General features: G+C 39.5%; 1 protein-coding gene across 2 annotated transcripts in view; it reads left to right on the forward strand.

Moving 5' to 3' along the window:
- Window positions 1–11,658, forward strand: part of LOC121963002 (E3 ubiquitin-protein ligase Midline-1-like) — a 68,364-nt gene extending 56,706 nt beyond the window's left edge. For both annotated transcript variants that reach the window (XM_042513358.2, XM_042513357.2), the window contains exons 4-10: window positions 516–623; window positions 2,957–3,105; window positions 3,691–3,818; window positions 4,990–5,133; window positions 8,160–8,321; window positions 8,568–8,775; window positions 8,865–11,658. In XM_042513358.2, coding sequence (XP_042369292.1) covers window positions 516–623; window positions 2,957–3,105; window positions 3,691–3,818; window positions 4,990–5,133; window positions 8,160–8,321; window positions 8,568–8,775; window positions 8,865–9,213 — 1,248 coding nt within the window. In that variant the 3' untranslated portion in view covers window positions 9,214–11,658. The remainder of the gene's footprint in view (window positions 1–515; window positions 624–2,956; window positions 3,106–3,690; window positions 3,819–4,989; window positions 5,134–8,159; window positions 8,322–8,567; window positions 8,776–8,864) is intronic.
- Window positions 11,659–19,447: the final 7,789 nt, after the last annotated feature.

Raw genomic sequence — 19,447 nt, forward strand, 5'->3', positions numbered from 1 at the left:
ATTTACCAGTCATTGTCATTTTGCATCACCACTTGCAACTGTGGGGTCTCACAATGGTCATTTTTGCATCCATATAATGCACTACATTGAATTGTATTGTGGGGATTGTTGATTGCACTATATAGTAACTACATTTCACCCCTAGAAGTAAGATACTACAGAGAAAAAGAAAAATGGTGGAGTGTAAATATAGAGCACTTTATTGCAAATAGGGTGTGATTTCAGAGACAGCCCCAGACAGAGTCTGGTTCTGGAGCACATTGCTGAGTGTCATGTCTGCTCTCTAACAACCACTGAGCTTTCTTGCTTATTTCACTTGTCACTCAGCTCTCAAGCCAGCAGAAGGAAAAATGACTGAATATGCCTCATCTTCCTCAAGTGTTCACCTCAGATAGGAGGGCCGAAGATGATGAAGATGACATCCTGTCCCTCTACTGACACGATGCGGACCCATTGAACTTATATCTCTGTCGTCTCAGCATCCATCAATCTCTTTGTTTATCTAATGCTCTCAGGTGAACGCGTCCCGCCAGGAGGGCAAGCTGCTGGAGGAGTGTGATGTCCTGATTGACATTATTCAGCAGCGGAGGCAGATCATTGGCAACAAGATCAAGGAGGGGAAGGTGAGGAGAACACTCAACAGGGGGCGAGGAGTGTGATAGCAGATACTATGTATTTGCCTTTGCTGTTTTTTCTAAATCTTTCACTTCATCTTCCCAGTCGAAACACAGTGAACCAGCTACCAAGGACCCAATATCAACTTTGTTGTTCCACCACAAACAGCATAATGTACTTTCTTGATGCTTTACACTAATTACGTTTTTGTAGCTACTCATTTACTTCATTCCTTAATGATTAAACATTCTATTTTCTTCCATCACCATTTCAACAGATATAATGATCACTGAGGGGCATATTCTGTCTCATCTAATAGATCTAAAATTCCACAGTCATGTGCTTTAAAAAAAAGCAAATTAACTCCCTGATTTCTAAATAGAATGTGCAAACGTGGCACAAATCCGTATCTGGGTGACGGGCATTCACAGTCAAAAGGTTTGGATTGCAACAGATGGCTAATGTCTTCACCTTTATTCATGTCTTTGTAAACACATACACTGAAAACACTTCGAGTTACCATCAGATCCCATTATTGTGTCAAATGCAATACTTCCGTGACAGCCACTTGACCTTATATCAGGAACAGACGGCAAACTGTTCAGCTGCCTAAAATGCAAACCCTTCAACACGTTCCGAACAGACGGGAAAAACACTCCGACTGGCCAAAAGTAGATCCCAGAGCATATGGGATGGTGCATGTACTTGTTCTCTAAACCCGGATGATTTTTTTTTTTAAAGCTGTATTTAATGAGACTTGGAACCCAACAGGGATTTTTTTGCACCGTGTAATGTGCGCTTTTAGCTTTTAGGATTGCATCAGAAAAGACAGAGATGCAAAAAGAGATATTTATTTTCAGGCCAGCAGATTCCTACAAATGCTTTTTGTAGAAAAAGTGCTCAATCATGATCAATAACAATAAAAAATGCTCTATTCTGAGACCAGGTTTTAGTTAGTCGTCCTTATTTTTTAAAACACAATAAGGACTTTGCAACTTTCAATGGATTTGGACTGAGATTACAGTGTTGTGTGTTCTTTACAAGCCGAACTGCTGATGAAATGTCCTTTAACCTCAATCCAGCCACTGACCTCAATCTGTCTCTTAACATCTCTGCTCATACTGAAGGGAGAGGGAATGGAACTGGGGGGCAAACAAGGGGAAATGAAATCCCAGATTTGCGTGCAATAGAATCATTGGCATGCCTAGAAAATATAGTGCTAGCAGGGACATGGAAGAAGCTTAACTTGTGTAGTTTCATCATTTTTCTGTTTCTTTCTTTTTCAATATTTAACTTTTGTATCAAGCTTAGTTGCACATTCTAACCCTTATAATATATTTCATTTGTGCAACAACAGAGAAAGAATTAACCTTTAAGTATTTGGTTCAATTATCTTCACAGTTACAAGATAATTAGGGCATCTTAACAAAAACACATACAAACAGAATTACATCCTCATGGTTCTGTGCCTCCGCCACCAACAAGTTACAGTTTACATCCATGTCTGTCAAGATTAGTGTCACTGATTCACTATCTGACCAAATACCTCTCATTCTGATCTGAGTTTGTTGAAATATGGCCAAAAAGTGTTTTTGCAGAACATTATAATGGCACAGTGAAGTCGTTCTTTTGGATATAAAATGTCATAATTTTGTCCCTAATAGAAATATGCAGATGTTTGTGCTAAATTCAAAGAAACTCCATCACCCCCATGTGTTACTCATTCACTAAAATGAGACAGACGCTAGTTCACAGCGACCTTGTCCTTTGACCATACAATATAATCAGTTAATACATGAGCCCAGGTGGCTGTTTGTGCCAAACTGGAAGAAATTCCCTCAAGGTTCTTAAAATACTGCTTTTATGATAATTGGACTCATGAATGGATAGACACCCCAAAAAACAATGTCTGAGGCCATCACTGTCACCTGTGCAGAGGCATAACAAGAAATGAGTGGGAAGGTCAAAACAAATCATTTTCCAGTCCCTGAAATTACAGTAAGCAGGCTGGAGGCATTTATGCCCTTAGCTATATTTTTTTGGCTTTGATGTTCATACCAATTAAGAAAACATGAAGAAATACATGTGCGCCAGTCAACCTTGTATTTGACCTTTTCATGTATAGCTGACTTCAAAATGTAACATCCATCTCCATGTACCAATAAACTCCCATATGTTTTGGGTCATTTCCTGTTGTCAGCTATGATTATGTTCTCATCCTTAATCGTCTGCAACATCTCAACCTGGTTGAGGGCATTTTCATGCATTCTTGGTTTGACTACTTGATCCAGCCGAACAGCACTGTTCTCAGACTTCACTTTGCATTTGCTATCCTTTTCAGGCACAAAGGATTCGGAAGCTCGCCCAACAGATCTCAAACTGCAAGCAGTGCATCGAGAGGTCCACCGCTCTCATCACGCAAGCTGATCAAACACTGAAAGAAACCGATCATGCTCGCTTCCTGCAAACTGCCAAGAGCATCAATGAGAGGTCAGATAGCCCACACGTTGGTTCTGCATGTCGAAATTATTTGGCTGAGCAAACCAAGGTCTAGCTTTAGGGGAAGGGCAAAGAGTGCACACAGTTATGTTGAGAAACAATTTGAGAACTTTTTGGACTTGACTTCCCCACCAGCAAAGACAAGTTGAGAGGCAATATATCTTTTATTTAGCCTAATTTTATTCCACTCCCTGCTCAAGCTTTCTGACTAATTGTTTTGGCAATTGAAAACGAAGCCCGGTGTCCAATATGTGCATCCTCAGGAGTGAGTGATATAAAAAGAAATCATTATCCTTTGGTGCTTCAAACAAAAGTAGTGTTTCAATCAGAATCTAATCTGCACAGCATCACTAATTAGGAGGCTGATATAATTCAGATTCAGTAAATTTAATTTAGCAACTATTTAGCAGTTTGTTAATATGTTATATCTGTTTTACTCCATCAGATAAGCATGCTAAAATTCCTATTCCTTGTTTTTCCTTCTCGTAGCTTATTAATTCTTCTTCTGTTTTGGAGATAATGATAAACACTTGCAGAAATTAAATTTGACAACCTGTTTAATTTCGATCGGTAAAGGGTTTCTATGGCGACTGCATCGACCCAAGTGCTGATCCCTGAGATACACCTAACAGACACCTTTGACTCTGTTGCCCTGGACTTCACCAGAGAGAAGAAGTTGCTGGAGAATCTGGATTACCTTACAGGTAAACGTTCATGTTTTCATCAGTCTTTCCTTTCAGACAAACATTCATTGATTTCACACTTATTTGAAGACAAAGTTTGTGGGCATTTTAGTTCATGTGCATCATAGACCACCTGATGTTTACTTTCTTTGAGGTAAAAATCATACACCAAATGTCACTTTTTGTCAAACAGTCTAGCCCTTTAATTGAATTCCACATTGACCATGAAATCAAACATTCCCTTTAATTACAAGTGGAGTCCTGATTTAAATTCATCTTTTGTTATTTTCTTTAATTCTTTTGAAGTCTCTGCTATCTTCAAGCACAGCACTTGAAGAGACCAGGCCTCAGCCTATTAACTCCAAAATTAATCTTCAACATTAATTTCCGATGTCCCATTTGCATGGACCCATCAAAATGTCACAGTACGAATTATGAGCAGGGCCGAAAACAAGGCATCATGTGTAGTGGATTTGAAGGTCTGTGAAAATGGCTGGCTCGTATTTATTCTCTGCGATGCATGAGGGCTTCGCTGGAGGGCCTTTTCACTAAGTGAATCAGTCTGAATCACTCCACTATGTGCAGCCACTCATGACAGAAGGCTCGGGAGAGGATGAGAGTGACAGACACAGAAAGAGATAGGAAGTGGCTTTACAATCAATTTAAGCTGTGCCTTTGTATCTTTGTTTCTTACCTCAGTCCGTTCTCCTTCCTCTAAAGGCCCCATGCTTTGAATACACAAAGGATTTGTTTCATTTATTTCGCGATGGAGCTATAACATGATAGCACATAAAACATGAATTTGTGAGTGTAAGAAAGCCAATCTAGCATCTTAGGTTATGTAACAACTCACATTTGTTAATGCTTAAAGGATGCGATATTTACTCTACCAGATGTGATAATGTGAGCAGCATTTTAGGAGAATATTAGGATACATGTTTTTTTTTTATTTTTCTCTTCCGCACTGCATTTAATGCTCAACCTACCACTCTAGTGGAAAGAACATCCTCAATCCTGTGTGTAATGAAGCCTTACGTATGAGGTTAACTGGGGCTACTGTTTGCTATACCAACTGACAACCTTTGACTATGTTATTATATTGGGAATAATGTCATTTAAAACTACATTCAATTGAAATTATCAGCATTAGATCTTGTTGGATGACACTCACATTTTTTCTCACCCTCCACAGCTCCGAGTGCTCCGTGCATAAGGGAAGAGTTGTGTACGGCTTCCTACGACACCATTTCTGTCCACTGGACGTCTGATGATGAGTTCACAGTGGTGTCCTATGAGCTCCAGTACGCCATCTTCACTGGACAGTCTAACATTGCCAGTAAGTAGTACAGTGCTGGACGTAGAAATTCTGCCCTAGGTGCCCTTGGAAAGCTTCCCCTTGTGCCACCCTGTCCTTCCAAAAACTTAAAACATTTCATTATCATTATCTTAATAACTTCTCTATGTATTGTTTTTACAACAAACAAGAGCAAGCACTAATGAGAGATCAACACAAATACATAAAATTAGCTAACAATAACTTATTGAAAAACCCATTACCATTAACTGCCTGGCCAGAACTGGAGGTACCCATACAGTCCAACTGTCTTATGCTCCACATATTTGAATTGAGAAAAAAAGGTGCAATTTTGGCACCTCCTTCTAAGTGGCACCCTTGGCAGCCACAGAGTATGTGCAGATGAGAGTGAATGCTCAGTAAGAAAGGAAATCAATGTAGTTTTAGGTTTCTGGGACCGTATTTAGCATCTTGTTTCTAATTGTTTGCTTTTTAGCAGCTTTGGGGTGTCAAGCCACATCTCATATTATTTTTGTTGTTTCACACAGATGTGGTGTTTTGCAAGCAAAGTTAAAAACAGGGACTTTTCATGTTCTGCCATAGCCAGTAACATAGCCACAGAAATATTACCATGAAAATTGCCCCGAGCAAGCATGAGATTGACATGCAAAAAAGAGGATCTAACAACACGACAACGAACGTTTCTTCAGTCAACATAAAAAATGTTAACTGTTCTGAGAAAGCACTATTGCAGTTTACAAGATTTACAATGAAAGACTAGATGGATATGTCAGTTGCCAAAGACGAAATAACAACCAATCCAAGAGGAAAAATGTGAAACATGAACATGACACCCAACTAAATGTGGCAAAGAAACGGAAACTCAGTCAACTAGAGAACACTTTGAAACAGCATTTAAACCACAAGAAACAAAATCAACATCATAACTAAACAGCTGATTGAATCTGGAGTATAAAAATTCTAGTAATTAAAAAAAAAAAAAAAAATCGATCAAGAGACCTGAGATCTGTTCAGCACAATCATGCTGCTCTACTAGTGGCCACTAGCTCCCCTAAGGCAGCTGGAAGTTAAAGTGCTTTCCTAAAAGCTGAGATAGCGGTGGAAGTGGAACCTCCTGAAGTGAAGCCTCTAGCCTTTATGCTACTATCACCCTCAGATACTGTCACACATCAAGCGACTGTAGCTTGTGACGGATAAAAGGAGTATGAGATTTGACAATGGTACAGCAGAGAATTCACACTGGGTATGGAGCAGTACAAGACTTCAGTGGATGTACAAAGTTGTTATGACTATATATGCAAGACATTCAGGTTTAAGTAGCACTGACAGAGTGAAAGGTTCTTTTTGAAGTCTCTTTCCTCTTCTTTCTCTTTCTCCTTCCTTCTGCTTCTGCTCTGTATGTTTAGAGTTTCCTTCTTTTATATCTTTCTTCCCATTTCCCGAGGTTACATCTTTGCCAATGCCTTCTCATTACATAACAGTTTAAAGCATGTTGCTAACCGACAGCCATTAAGCTAATGTGACATTTATTTCCCCCTTTCTTTCACATCCCTGTCTGCTGCTGTTCTAAGAGAGGCTGCGATTTTCCTCACCTCCTGTTTCCACATCCGATAATGTCAGAGGTGTTGCTGTTGGCATCACGCACCCGGAAAAAATTCCCCCTGGAGCAATTCAGATGAATCACTATGCAGGAAGTGAAACTCCCTCAATGTTGATTTAATAAAAACACAAAAACAACATCCTTAACTCTGATGAATAATTGTTCAGTACAGCCCTCTGGATAAGATCTCCTGTGGGAAATATGTCTTAATATGATAGGAAAGACAAAGAGAGTTTGTCGATCACTATGTGATTGATTTTAATGTATGTACTTTTATAATTCACCAGTAGGAAGAGTAGCAGTTGTTACTTTAATGGTGAAGTTTCAACAATCCACCTTACTTACACAATATCTGATCATGAGGTCCTAATTTGTCTTAATTCTACTAAAAAAGTATATTTAGCTGATGTAAGTATTTTTGGGGTTGTAATTCTTAAGATTTTCATGGCATTAACCCTGTTGGCATAAAACACATTTTCATGCAATATTGTAACATTAAAAAGAGAATTTAAGGCGCTTTTTATGGGAAATTATTTTCAATTCTGGGTGGCCAACAAACCTTCCTACAAACTAAGCTATGACATGGATGGAAAATACTCTCTGTTAGCCTTTGGCTTAATCCACACTTACACATTTTTGTTTCAAAACACAAAATATAGGTAGGCTCATATCTAGCATCATGCTTTGCCATTTCGGAAACGCCTTGAAAATGCTGCTGAACAAGTTTGAGTTTGAAAACAGCTAGGCCTACACACCTAATGTGAATTCATCCTTCATCTGTGAGTTCTCCTTTCTAATTGCCATCGCTTCCTCTGATGATGGGTATTTGGATAACTGAGCAAACAACTGCAGAGTAGACAATCTGCCTCCTGTTTGCACCAGCATTTTCAGGTTTGTTAGTATGGACTGAGATTAATTCTAACTCTGTACAAAAACTCTCCTGTGTACAGAGATCATTTTGGTTTTAAGAGGCCTAAAATGAAGTGTAGATGTGGCCGTAGGAGGTGGTGCTGCACTTCTGTAGTGCCACTGAATAAAACACACACTAAGCAGAGAGAGCATAGTGCAGCTATGAAGCCAACGAGGTGTGAATGGTTCCCTCTGGTGCCTTTTTGCACCCTCTCGCCTGTTCCCAATGCCGCAGGCTCACACACAACCATTTCTTGAGTACACCATCCTTTTACACTGCTGTACTGTACATCACTACTCTCCAGGAAACTTAAAGTGAATAGTTGTTCTCCTGTTTGAAGGTTTTTACACTGAAAGTGTCCACAGCGAAATATGTTTTTCACAGATTTCTCCTCAAAATACATTTTTAGGAAAATTAAACAAGTGAAATCCTGAATATATTTTCTCCCTGAAGTACCAGACTGCACGCTGTATCATCCCTCTTTCTCATCTGTGCCTCTTCCTCCTTATCTTCCACTCCTTTCCCCTCTCCTCACAGGTCTGTGTAACTCATTGGAGAGCTGGATGATTGTTCCCAACATCAAGCAGAACCACTACACAGTGCACGGTCTGCAGAGTGGCACCAAGTATATCTTTGTTGTCAAGGCCATTAACCAAGCGGGAAGCAGAAGCAGTGAACCGGGGACTCTGAAGACCAACAGTAAGCAACAAAATGACAGAAAACACTCCATATTGGATCGACCTTTGCTTAAAATTCATTTTCAAACAGTCACACAGAAGTAACTTATTGGCTTTCACTTGCTGTGCTTGAGATATTTTTTTTTCCTTCTGTAAATATGAGAGTCAATTAACTGAAAATAAACGAGCTGCTCTGTAAAGAAACTTGCCTGCTATAGATCTAAATACATTTCAAAATCAATTTCTTTTTCATTTCCTCCTCTACCAGGCCAGCCATTCAAGCTGGACCCCAAGTCTGCCCACAAGAAGCTGAAGGTGTCCCACGATAACCTGACAGTGGAACGGGATGAAACCACATCCAAGAAAGGCCACAGCCAGGAGCGTTTCTCCAGCCAGAACAGCTACGGCGTGGTGGGGAATGTCTACATCGACAGCGGCCGTCACTACTGGGAGGCTTTAATTGGAGGGAGCACATGGTGAGTTTTATTTACCCACAAGTTCTAGTCAGAATTTCCTGGAGTCTACTTCAGGTTCAGTGATAACAGAATCTTCAACTCCCTCTCAGGTACGCTGTGGGTATAGCCTACAAATCAGCCCCCAAGCACGAGTGGATCGGCAAGAACTCAGCCTCCTGGGTGCTCTGCCGCTGCAACAACTCCTGGGTGGTTCGCCACAACAGCAAAGAGCTGGCTATCGAGCCCTCGCCCCACCTGCGACGTGTCGGGGTCCTGTTGGACTACGATGCCGGGTACGTGACCTTCTACGATGCTGTGGGCTCCCAGCACTTGCACACATTCCATGTGTCTTTCGTCCAGCCTGTGTGTCCTGTGTTCAACGTGTGGAATAAGTGTTTGACGATTCTCACTGGTCTACCCATCCCTGACCACCTAGAGGGACTGGAGCCCGACAACTGAGAACTATATAAACAAGAATAAATCAGCATGAACTGGTCTTAATTATTTTTTTAAAGCTGCACTGGGCAAGATTTGTGAAAAATGTTACCTTTACGGAGAACCAAGGAAAGTCCCACCCTTCCTAACAGTAACAACTAATGGGTATGATTAGCTTTGTTGATAGACAGCTGTGTCAACATGCTGGAAAATGGTGCCCACTGCCCACCCTCTGGTCTCCACTGGTTAGCTAGTCTTAGCCACTCTGGGAACTAGCTAGCAGCACCGCTCATCTACAATAACCACTGGTCCCATTGCTGTGTAAACATGAAGGCCACCATCTGGTCGCCCCAATAATTAAGCAATTTTGTTTTGAGCTGCAAAACCCCTTTTGAATTGTTAATGATGTTAGCACCACTAGCTATGCTGACACTGCTTCTGGTGCTAACAGAGCTAACATTAAGGTAACAATGCTAAAGGGAGGTTGCAGCTCAAAATTCCTGGGGGGACACCAGAGAGTGCGTGCAGTATTTCTACAGCAACACTGCTGGTGCGGGACAGCATTACTTGAAGTAACCACTAAATGAGCAACACCAGGCCGGGGTGTCATCTCAGACCGGCTGGTTTGGTTAAAAAAGTAATGAGCATGTAAGTAGAGATAATTTTATCATTCCAAATTATCGTAACATTTACTACACTGCAAAATTACCTAGTGCAGCTTTAAATTGCCAAGAAAAAAAATGAGATGCCTGGAGTATTATGTTATTGCGCTTTTTTAAAGTGATTTTCAGTTGTTTACTTTGATTTCTAAAAGCAAATATGGCACCGCTTCATGCCATCTTTGACTCCTAGTAAAACCTTTTCTGGATAGAAGACAATATGCTGGAGTAAGTCTAGAAGAAACCAGGATAAATGGACAGAGTTGAGCCAGAAATTCCTACTTTGAGGCACTTTGGGCCACGATAGGTGCATTTGTACCATGGCAACTAGGAAACAAGCCACAAATCAATTTCTAATTTTCTTTTTCTTTTCTTTTCTTTTTTTTACACCACCTTATCAAATATAGCACTTTGAGAGTCTCTGAAAATACCAATACATACACTGCATACACACATGAAAAGAAATATGAGTATATACATATAAACTACCCCAACTTTAATCAGTCATAGTTGCTGGAAAGAGCAGAATAACATGTACATTTTGTAAATTCAACACAAACCTCCCCCTATTTTTCTCTCCTTCATTAAAAAGGAACCAAAGTAGCCATTGCTGTCTATTCAGATGACTTTACTTAAATTTTACATAAGTTAATAAATGCTGAATTATTTTTAAAAGTGACAGAGAGGAAATAGCATAATGCTAATATTAAATGCAGAATTCCCTTAAATGTAGACCTTGTTTTTGCACATTTATTGATGCTTTTGTAGTTTAAAAATTAATTTTGGTGCAATTAACATGTATTTGTGGGAAAGTGTTGTGTTCTGTTTGACTGATTGTGTAAATTTTCTTTTTTTGTTGGCAACCAGTCCTGCCATTATGAGTCCTGCCATTATGATTTCATGTGATGCATTATATGGGAGTTGTGTTAGAGTTGTAGCCCCAGGCTATTATTGGAGCTGAGAGGTAAAAATGCACAGTTGAGTGGAATTTTTTTTCTATTAAATAAGGTTTAGTGATACATATTTGTGCTGGTGTGCCAACACTCCAGAATCATTAATTTGCTTTTAACAAAACGTGTCTTTCCATTCCTGATATATTCAGTTTTGCAAGTCATTTTTACACTGAGGTTCTATTTAATCAAATCTACATGCAGAGTATTGTTTTAAAAGGTTGAATCACACCATCCTTCACTTAAGTATCATTGAGGAAGCAATGCACATGGGGCTGTCCTCAGACTTGTTGCACATTTATGGTGTCAAAACGGTGCACAAAACTCTTCACTTCAGTCACTGGCTGCATCTTTATTAAGTTTTTCTTAATTCCTTACCATTTAAAAAGGGACAAAATGGCCTAAATCAGATTCAGCCACTGATTGTTAATGGTCAAGACCCTTCCGACAAAACCTCCCAAGGGAATGTTGTCAATACTATATCCTATAATTCAATATTGTGTAATATGTAATGTTTAACAGTGACAAAAAAAGGCACTCCTCAGTGTAAATACAAAGATTTGGTTGTATTTCTCAATGTCGCTTTGTTTCAATACCTGGTACACTTAAAATAATTACAACAAATCTCTTCTTTAATTCTGTGTTTCCTTGGCAATCAATTGAACTGTATGTTATCATTGTATCAAATATGTAGTGCTTAATTTAATGTTTCCATTTGAACTTTTTATGACCATGGTGTTATATGTTCCGTCTCTGTGAACATTTTTATGGAAAACAAGATATGAGTGCTTGCATCACTGTTGTCTGAGATAAATCTATGAGAAGGTCAAAAAATAAACGTTGTTCCTTTTCACATTAAAGTGTGCAATTCTTCATACAGTGAAGCAAAACAGCGGGGTGAGAATGTCAAGAGCCGATCTCATAAAAGCAGGACGGGGTGAAATGCCAGGAGCCGTTTCTGATGGAAGGATAAACAAAGATCTTATTTTGAGGAAATTCAAGCAGTCACAAATTCAATAAGTTAAGACCATGGCATTTTGGTCTGTGTAAAGTTACTGGTGTCCTTGAGGAAGACATTGCACCCACTGCTGTAAGCATGACTGTGCTGTTCTTCTCAGTTTTAGACTACAAGCCAAATTCAGATTAGACAGTGTCAATCATTGGACATTTAAAGCTACTATAATGAATATTATTTTATTAACAATGGATGATGTGATTACTTTTATGTGAAAAGGGTCATAGATGATTAGTTAGTTTTGAAGTGCTGCATCTAACTTACATAACAACAGCAACAGAGAGTTGGTTTTCTCATGGCAACTTTGAATTGATGGTTTAATAGGCAAATTGAAGGCTGTTGTTTAATAAATGCTGAATGAATTTCAAATTGCACTTGTTTTCCGTTGTTGGCAAATTTATATTATTATTCTGAGGTTTGATTTTTTTTCTTTTTTCTGCAAGCACCTGAGTTCTCTATAATATGTGTGTGTACTTGCATATGTGAATTACCTAAAATGCCCATCGGTAGTAATTATCCTTTTTATAACCACATTAGACACTTTACCTACAATAGATACCGATGCTTCACAGGGCATCAAAGCACCTGTATCAGTCCCTGTACTTTTTTCTTGTACATGATGAATCATCCAGGTAGATGCAATTGTGACTCTAGGTTTAATCTCAACTTGTTAACTTCACTTTGAGTTTATGAATTTCCTGAGGCAGGAGGTTGTTGAATTTATCACGTAAACTTCCAGCGGACATCGGGAGCTCTTCCTGATTTTATCAGGAGCAGTTGTTCTTAGGGGTCAAGTGTCAGTGGGGGTTTGCTGCTGAACAGCTAGCATTAGCTGAAGCCTGTGTGTGATGCTCACACGGTTCAGTAGTGTGAGTGGGCAAAATGAGTTTACCCAGCGCTCCACTGCGCAAACAATAAGAGGACACAAAGACAATTTACAGGTCACCATCCGCAAATAATGGAGGTGGTTCCCTGTAATTCACCCTCTGTTACAGAGGATATGGTGGATAGTATGGGCAGACTTTTCTCTGTTGTTGACAGAAGCACTGATACCAGTCATTAGTGCTTCTCTCTATAACTGCAGCCATGAGATACGCACTATGCATAGATGCTTATGTATAACTTTCTTTTTCTAAAATTGTTTAATACATTGTGTTGCATGAGAGGAGGAATCTAAACTTAAAAAAAAAAAAACGGGTTCCTGACTGACTATAATTATCTCAATGTGTTATCATAACCAGTTTCAGAGTGTTACATCCATGACTCAATTATACCCATTGCATATTAGAAAATAAAAAAAATCATGAGTCACAATATAAGGCCATCTTCGCTTCTCAAAAGGAGTAAACCGAGCGTGAACTGTGACATTTCTTGATATGTCGATGTCTATAGAGAGCAATTATCTTCAGTGTCACTGGAACTACTTTTCATCTTTTCATACACAGTACATCGTTTGCCACAGCTCTGTTCTTAAGTGACCTGTCTACTTGTTTCCGACACGACACGAAAGAATTAATTCCTTTTTGGCCAACTGCAATGGAGGTATGCCTTCAGATTGTGCATTTACTTAAATACAACTAAAACTCCCAGGACCTAAATTCTAACCTCTTCCACCAACTTAATCCATTTTGAGCCAAGTTCAGCAGTTAAACATGCTTACTAACCCTCTTGTGTCCACATACAACACTTTGTGTGACATGATGTTTTTCATTTCTGTTATTGTTTTTAATCTCTGTGAGGCACTTTGTGTTACTCTTTGTATGAAAAGTGCCATACAAATAAAGATTTGATTGATTGATTGATTTCAAACAATCAATACAGTAACTTAATGTCTCTTGGGATTTTGCTGCTCAGCTCAAATGTACCGCAAAAGGTTGAGGCCCAACTATTATATTAACCTTTGTCAAGCGAAGGATTTGCTGAGCTTGTGTGTTGTCTTTTCTACACAACCTTGGTTCACATACACACCACTATATTCACACTTGAGACCTGTGAAGGTCCAGCAGCTTAAAGGACTCGGGCCTTTTTTTTGTCTCAAGGGCACCTTGAATAGACTTTAGCAAGAAGCAGAAACTGTTGGTTCAACTTTTCCCTATGGGAGTTTGAACCACTGACCTTCCTTCACTAGACCACTACACACTCCTTTAGGCAAACACTGTCCCACTTTCGTACATTGCTGTTTGTGCTGCTAACCATGCACTTGTATGGGCAGTCTGGGGGCTCTGCCTTCCCCAGGGGATTTTCACAGCCTAGCTACAGCACAAAGAGAGAGACAGGACTCCTAAAGACACAGCCTCTGTGCTCCTGGGAGAGCTGTGCATGTATTCTATATCTATGTATCCTTGCTGCAGAAATCACTCCACAGGACAACACAGCAACCAACAACAAATTCCTTTTCTACAGACACATTTCCAGCCTGCGTGTACAACGGCTTATCAATTCTAATCATATAATCACTTTCCTCTGTATAGACCACAATCAGCGGTCAAAACTCAGACAATTAAAGAATAATGGCCAATAGTAAATAAAAAGAATTGTGAACACAATCGCGGGTACAACAAGCATTATAATCCACATGCATTCAATTTGACACTAATTATAGGATCAACAGTGAAAAAAGCACCAGCCACACCACACATTCGCTGATGTAAAGGAGATATGATGCAATTTTCAAACACTGCTTAGCTCACAGAGTGGGTCACAACAATAACAATAATCGTGTTTGTAGTTTAAAGTTACTCAAGTAAAAGTAGTGTATCTTTAAATGACTTTTTACCCAAATAGAAACAAAATCACTTTGGTATATCTGTACTTAAATGATAGTAAAAAGTAGATTATCTGAAATGCATTTGGACAAAGCTCAGCCAGTTCAACAAAAATGACCAACAATACATTAAAAGAGCATCATCATCGTCAACAAAGCAGACAACACAGAGATATACAGTTGAATATGCAGCCACAATCACTGGCACAGACACAGCAAAAAACAGTTTGTTATTGACTTACCTTGCAGGACAGGGATGAGTACAAGAATATTGTACTCAAGTGAAAGTACTGTTTCTTTTGTGTTGTTTTTATTCAAATAAAAACAACATTACTTTGTTAAAATAATGGTAAAATATAGGTAATCTAATATGCACTCAGACCAAAGTCAGATAATTCAACAAAAATGACCAACACTGAAAAGAGCTTTGGACACCATGGCGGGTGCAACAACCAATAATAATCCACATCTTTGAAATATGACACTTCTTCATCAACAGCAGGATAAAACATCAGCAAAGCATGATAACAAAGAGATGTGTAATAAACTCCACAGCAGCTGTAGCCACATTATGCTCCTCCTAAGCAAAGGAGAAACTGCAGTTTTTAAAACACACTCAGCAACAGATACTAGCTTACTAGTCAAAGCAATAGCTGTTGATTCTCACATCTGTACAGTCAGTAAGTTACAGCAATATTTAGTTTGTTATTTTAGCCTACCCACCTGCAGGGTTATCCTCAAGCATGTATACTGTTACTCTATAGGATTTTTACTCAAGTAAAGTTAGTTTTTTTTTTTGAATAAAAATCACTTTGAGGCTGAAAAATTAATTGCATTAAATACCAATGCATGCATTAGTGAAATAACATCACAGCACAGACCTCTGATGTCAAAACCAAAAACAACTTCCTCCTCTGCAGTCTGTGGATACAACTAATTATTAATTATAGCTGTACAAAAACCAGCCTTCCTTTGTAAAGCCTGACTACAATCAACCAGAACAGACACAAAACTCAGACAGTTTCAGAAAAATGATCGAAAACAAATGAGAAGGACACCACAGCAGGCGCAACAAGCACTATTAGTCCTCATATATTAGTCCTCATATATTAAATATACCACTAAAAACACTCATCTGTACAGTTACAACAAGAAGCAAGTTTGTTATTGAACTCCCCTGCAGATGTATTATATACTTACAGCAGCTGCAGCCACACAAAAGCATTAGTGACCTCAGAACCCTAATGTTCAAACCAACAAGTTTCTCCTCTATAGACAGACATTAGCAGCCTGCGCACAATAATTTACCAAGTATAAATGCGCAGCCACCTTCCTCTATACAGCCTGACAAGAATCAAGTAGAAAAGAGCCAGAACTCTTCACAAAATTAAACCACATAAATCAAAGATGATACTTAGCATATACAGCAGACACACAGCTGAGCCACGCAAAGACAGCTTTAGTTAGCTGAAACAATAAATAACTGTGTTTTTGGACTCACTGGTCTGAAGGTCGCTCTGAGTTTCCATACACCTTGTAGCCCTCCACAGTCTGCTCCTGGGCTCCTCCACTGTCTGCCGAAAAAAAACAGTCCACTTAACCTCTCTGTGCCATTAAAACCAGTCCATTTGTCCCGTCTGTCCCATGGTAAGAAGTCCACTTGCCGTTAGTTTCTGCGTCACACGACGCTCTGTAACATTTTCCGCTCTGCAGTCATAACTTTGACAGACAGTGTCAGTCACAGTCTGCAGAAAGGCCTCACGCACCTCAGTGGACATAAAAGTTCCTCAATGAACACAGAAATCCCCCAAAAAACGGATGCATTTTCGCGTTTAGCTAAACACAACTTGCGTGTGTCACATAGCGCGCGCCCCCCACCAGGTGACTCTTGTCAGGTAATTAACTTATCAGCTACATTTACAGGGGCTTAGCGCGTGCCATATCTGCAGCAACCGCGGCTGCGGGCTCGACATATTATTGGTATTGACTCTGTCATCATGCTGCATGTTATCATATTTCGCTCCCCCTCTCACGCTTAGTCCATCCTGTCATTTTAAGACCGAAAAATAATGTTACTAAATAAATAAATAAAATAATAACAATAATAATAAAATGCATTCCTATAGTGCTTTTATAATAAGTGTTTCCATAATAACAATAATAGTGATGATGTTGTTGTTATCGTCAATTTCAGTTTTAATAATACTCAAAAAGGAATAGGCAAAAAAAACAAACAAACAACAATAACAATAACAAAAACACTTAATTCAGTTCAATAATTAATGAATTCAATACTTTCCCCTGGCAGTTACACCACATCCAAGACATCCCTAAAGACATAAAATAATTATAATTGATTAGTTTCTGTGGTGGTAAAATAATGTTGTTTATTGCTACAAAACTTATTTTAAGCTACAAAAATAATGTTTGCTTACTTTTCATATATGCTGGTGGGTGGCTATGCAAAAGCCTCTCTCTCCATGCTGTCGCAGGCAGAGGGAAATCAGTCCTCCAAATGTCCAGTAGATGTCACTGTTAGGATTCAGAAAAATAACCATATAAGGACCCGTACACAAATGTCACTGGATAACGGACAGTAATTGGGAACAGAATGACTATTGAACTTCTCTCTAGATAGATCTGGGGTGCGTGTGTGTGTGTGTGTGAGTGTGTGTCTAAGAAAGAGGCATTTCCGAGGAGACAAATCAATTGATTATTATCAATGGTAATTTGCAGTATTCATGTATTTCAGCATTGCTGGGGCTTCATAAAACAAAAACTGATCATGTCAATCTATGACATGCGATATCCCATCTCCTCATATCTGCTGATTTCAACTTTATTACACTGAGCAGAATACATGAATGGAATGCAGCAGCTGTACGTAAACGCATTTGGATCTCCATAAAGCATTATCTGATGCCTCTGAGTCACTATCTATTAAATCCTCAATTTGGTTGGGGGACTGTTACTCACAAGTCATTGCTGTAATAGAGATCATAGTTGTGTCTGTTTGAGAATGGGCAGAGAAAATGTGCTAGAATAAGTCATAATGCTTGACTGCAGTCGTAATGTTTCATGAGTGTTTTGAAAAGATCAATATGCAATCAGGAGCTTGTTGGTCGTTATTTATTTTTATTCCCAAAGGGAATTCAGTTGGTGTATTTGTGTGTCAGTGGAAGATCTCAGCCTGGACTCCCATGCTTATTGTAGGTAATATTCAAGTAACACAGCATTTACAAACTGAAGGCAATTTTAGCTCAATGAGTGAAGTGGAACTCCTTCAGGTCTAGTGAGGAGGAACTTTATCATTCCACCCAATCAGTATCATCATAATCAAATATTAAGTCTAACTGAGAGGTGACTCATTTGAATTCACACTGGTGCAGTTCACTCATGTGGAACAAATCTTCAAAAATTGGGATTCTGGCTATATGTCTGTAGCAGCATGCTGCCCTTTAAAGGTGTCCTTGAGCAAGACACTGAATCCATACCACCTCCACACATGCTTTGTGTTGGGTTGTGCCTTTTATCCTCAGGGGTGCATTTATCACTATCATAGTATTATTAAACATTACATACTGAATAGCCACTATTTGAGAAATCCCACACCCACTCTGACAATATAATTGCTAGTGTGAAGGTAAAATTACCATTATTATGCAAAAGTTATTAGCTATTGTGGCTAACGGGTTCCAGGTTAATGATTAGCAGAGAGGGTGAAAGGGGCTGCAGCGTGAGTGGAGGGTGTTATGGTCGTCTAATTTGCCACCGAGGGCAGTCGACTATCTTTTTTGATACTCTGTTGCTATTCTTGCTGTTACTATTCCAGCTACTGGTCAAGCATCTCTGTGACCACAACAGCTGTGCAGTCTGCTGCCAGCAAGAATCCTTGAAGGCCAGGGTGCTGACGCTTCAGGACTTGGTCCAGATCTAAAGTGACCCTCATTACTTGGCTTAAGTACATCTGGGAGTCTGTTGTAAGGCTTTTGGCTGCTAGTTTGGCCTCTCCTGTGAGGAGGTGGAGTAGCCACAAGGGCCCAACGGCTGTTTGGACAGTCAGACCTACTGCTGACTTTGCGAGAATCTTCCAAGAAGGCTCAGAGCTTGCTGCAGCTTTATTCTCCAGACGTTGGGTTGGAAAGCTAAAGAGAGAGTAGCCCACTTATTTAGCCCACAATTAGCCCTCACTCAGTCTGTGCTAATTGCAGGCTAGTTGTTGGGGGATTTGGAGGTTGCAGGTATTCCATTGCTGCCTTGCAGCTTCTGATCAATGCAAATTTGTCTTTTCCTTTCAGGTATGAAGCTCATAGCAACACTTGCTTCTTAAAAATCTCCTTACTCCAGTCTCAATTCCAAGCTCACCATGCCCTGAAAGATATAAGGTCATTAATGACAATGCGAGGTGCCGCAGCTTCTTATCAGGTATCCCCTTACCTCCCCGAATAACGCTCAGCTGTACCCCCTTCTTGCCAAAAACTATTTTGAATCTTGTGATAGCATTTTTTCGAACGAGACCCTTCATTTTGTCTTTATTGCATTTGATCTTAATCAGACACTTGTTATGTATGCTCCAGCCTTGCATTCTAATCTGTTGCACCAGACAAGGCACCAAAGGCTTTTGTGATGAACAATTTAGTGTATTGATCAGAAAAAGCCTGGGGCACAATTAAGGCCCAAAGGAAGGAATGATCACTTTACTAATGATGGGGCTTTTGGAAAGTTCAGCAAGGAAGTAGAAAGTTAAACTCCACAAGCAAAATTGATGCTTTATGTCTAAATGCTGTTTATTGTCATGCGTGTGATTCGCTCTTGCATCCTATTTCCCTTCATCTTTTGCCATCTTTTTCTTCTCCAGCAAACTGTATTC

Source organism: Plectropomus leopardus, chromosome 24, assembly GCF_026936395.1.
Source record: "Plectropomus leopardus strain MGB_pleo_1.0 chromosome 24, ASM2693639v1, whole genome shotgun sequence".
NCBI lineage: Eukaryota > Metazoa > Chordata > Actinopteri > Perciformes > Serranidae > Plectropomus > Plectropomus leopardus.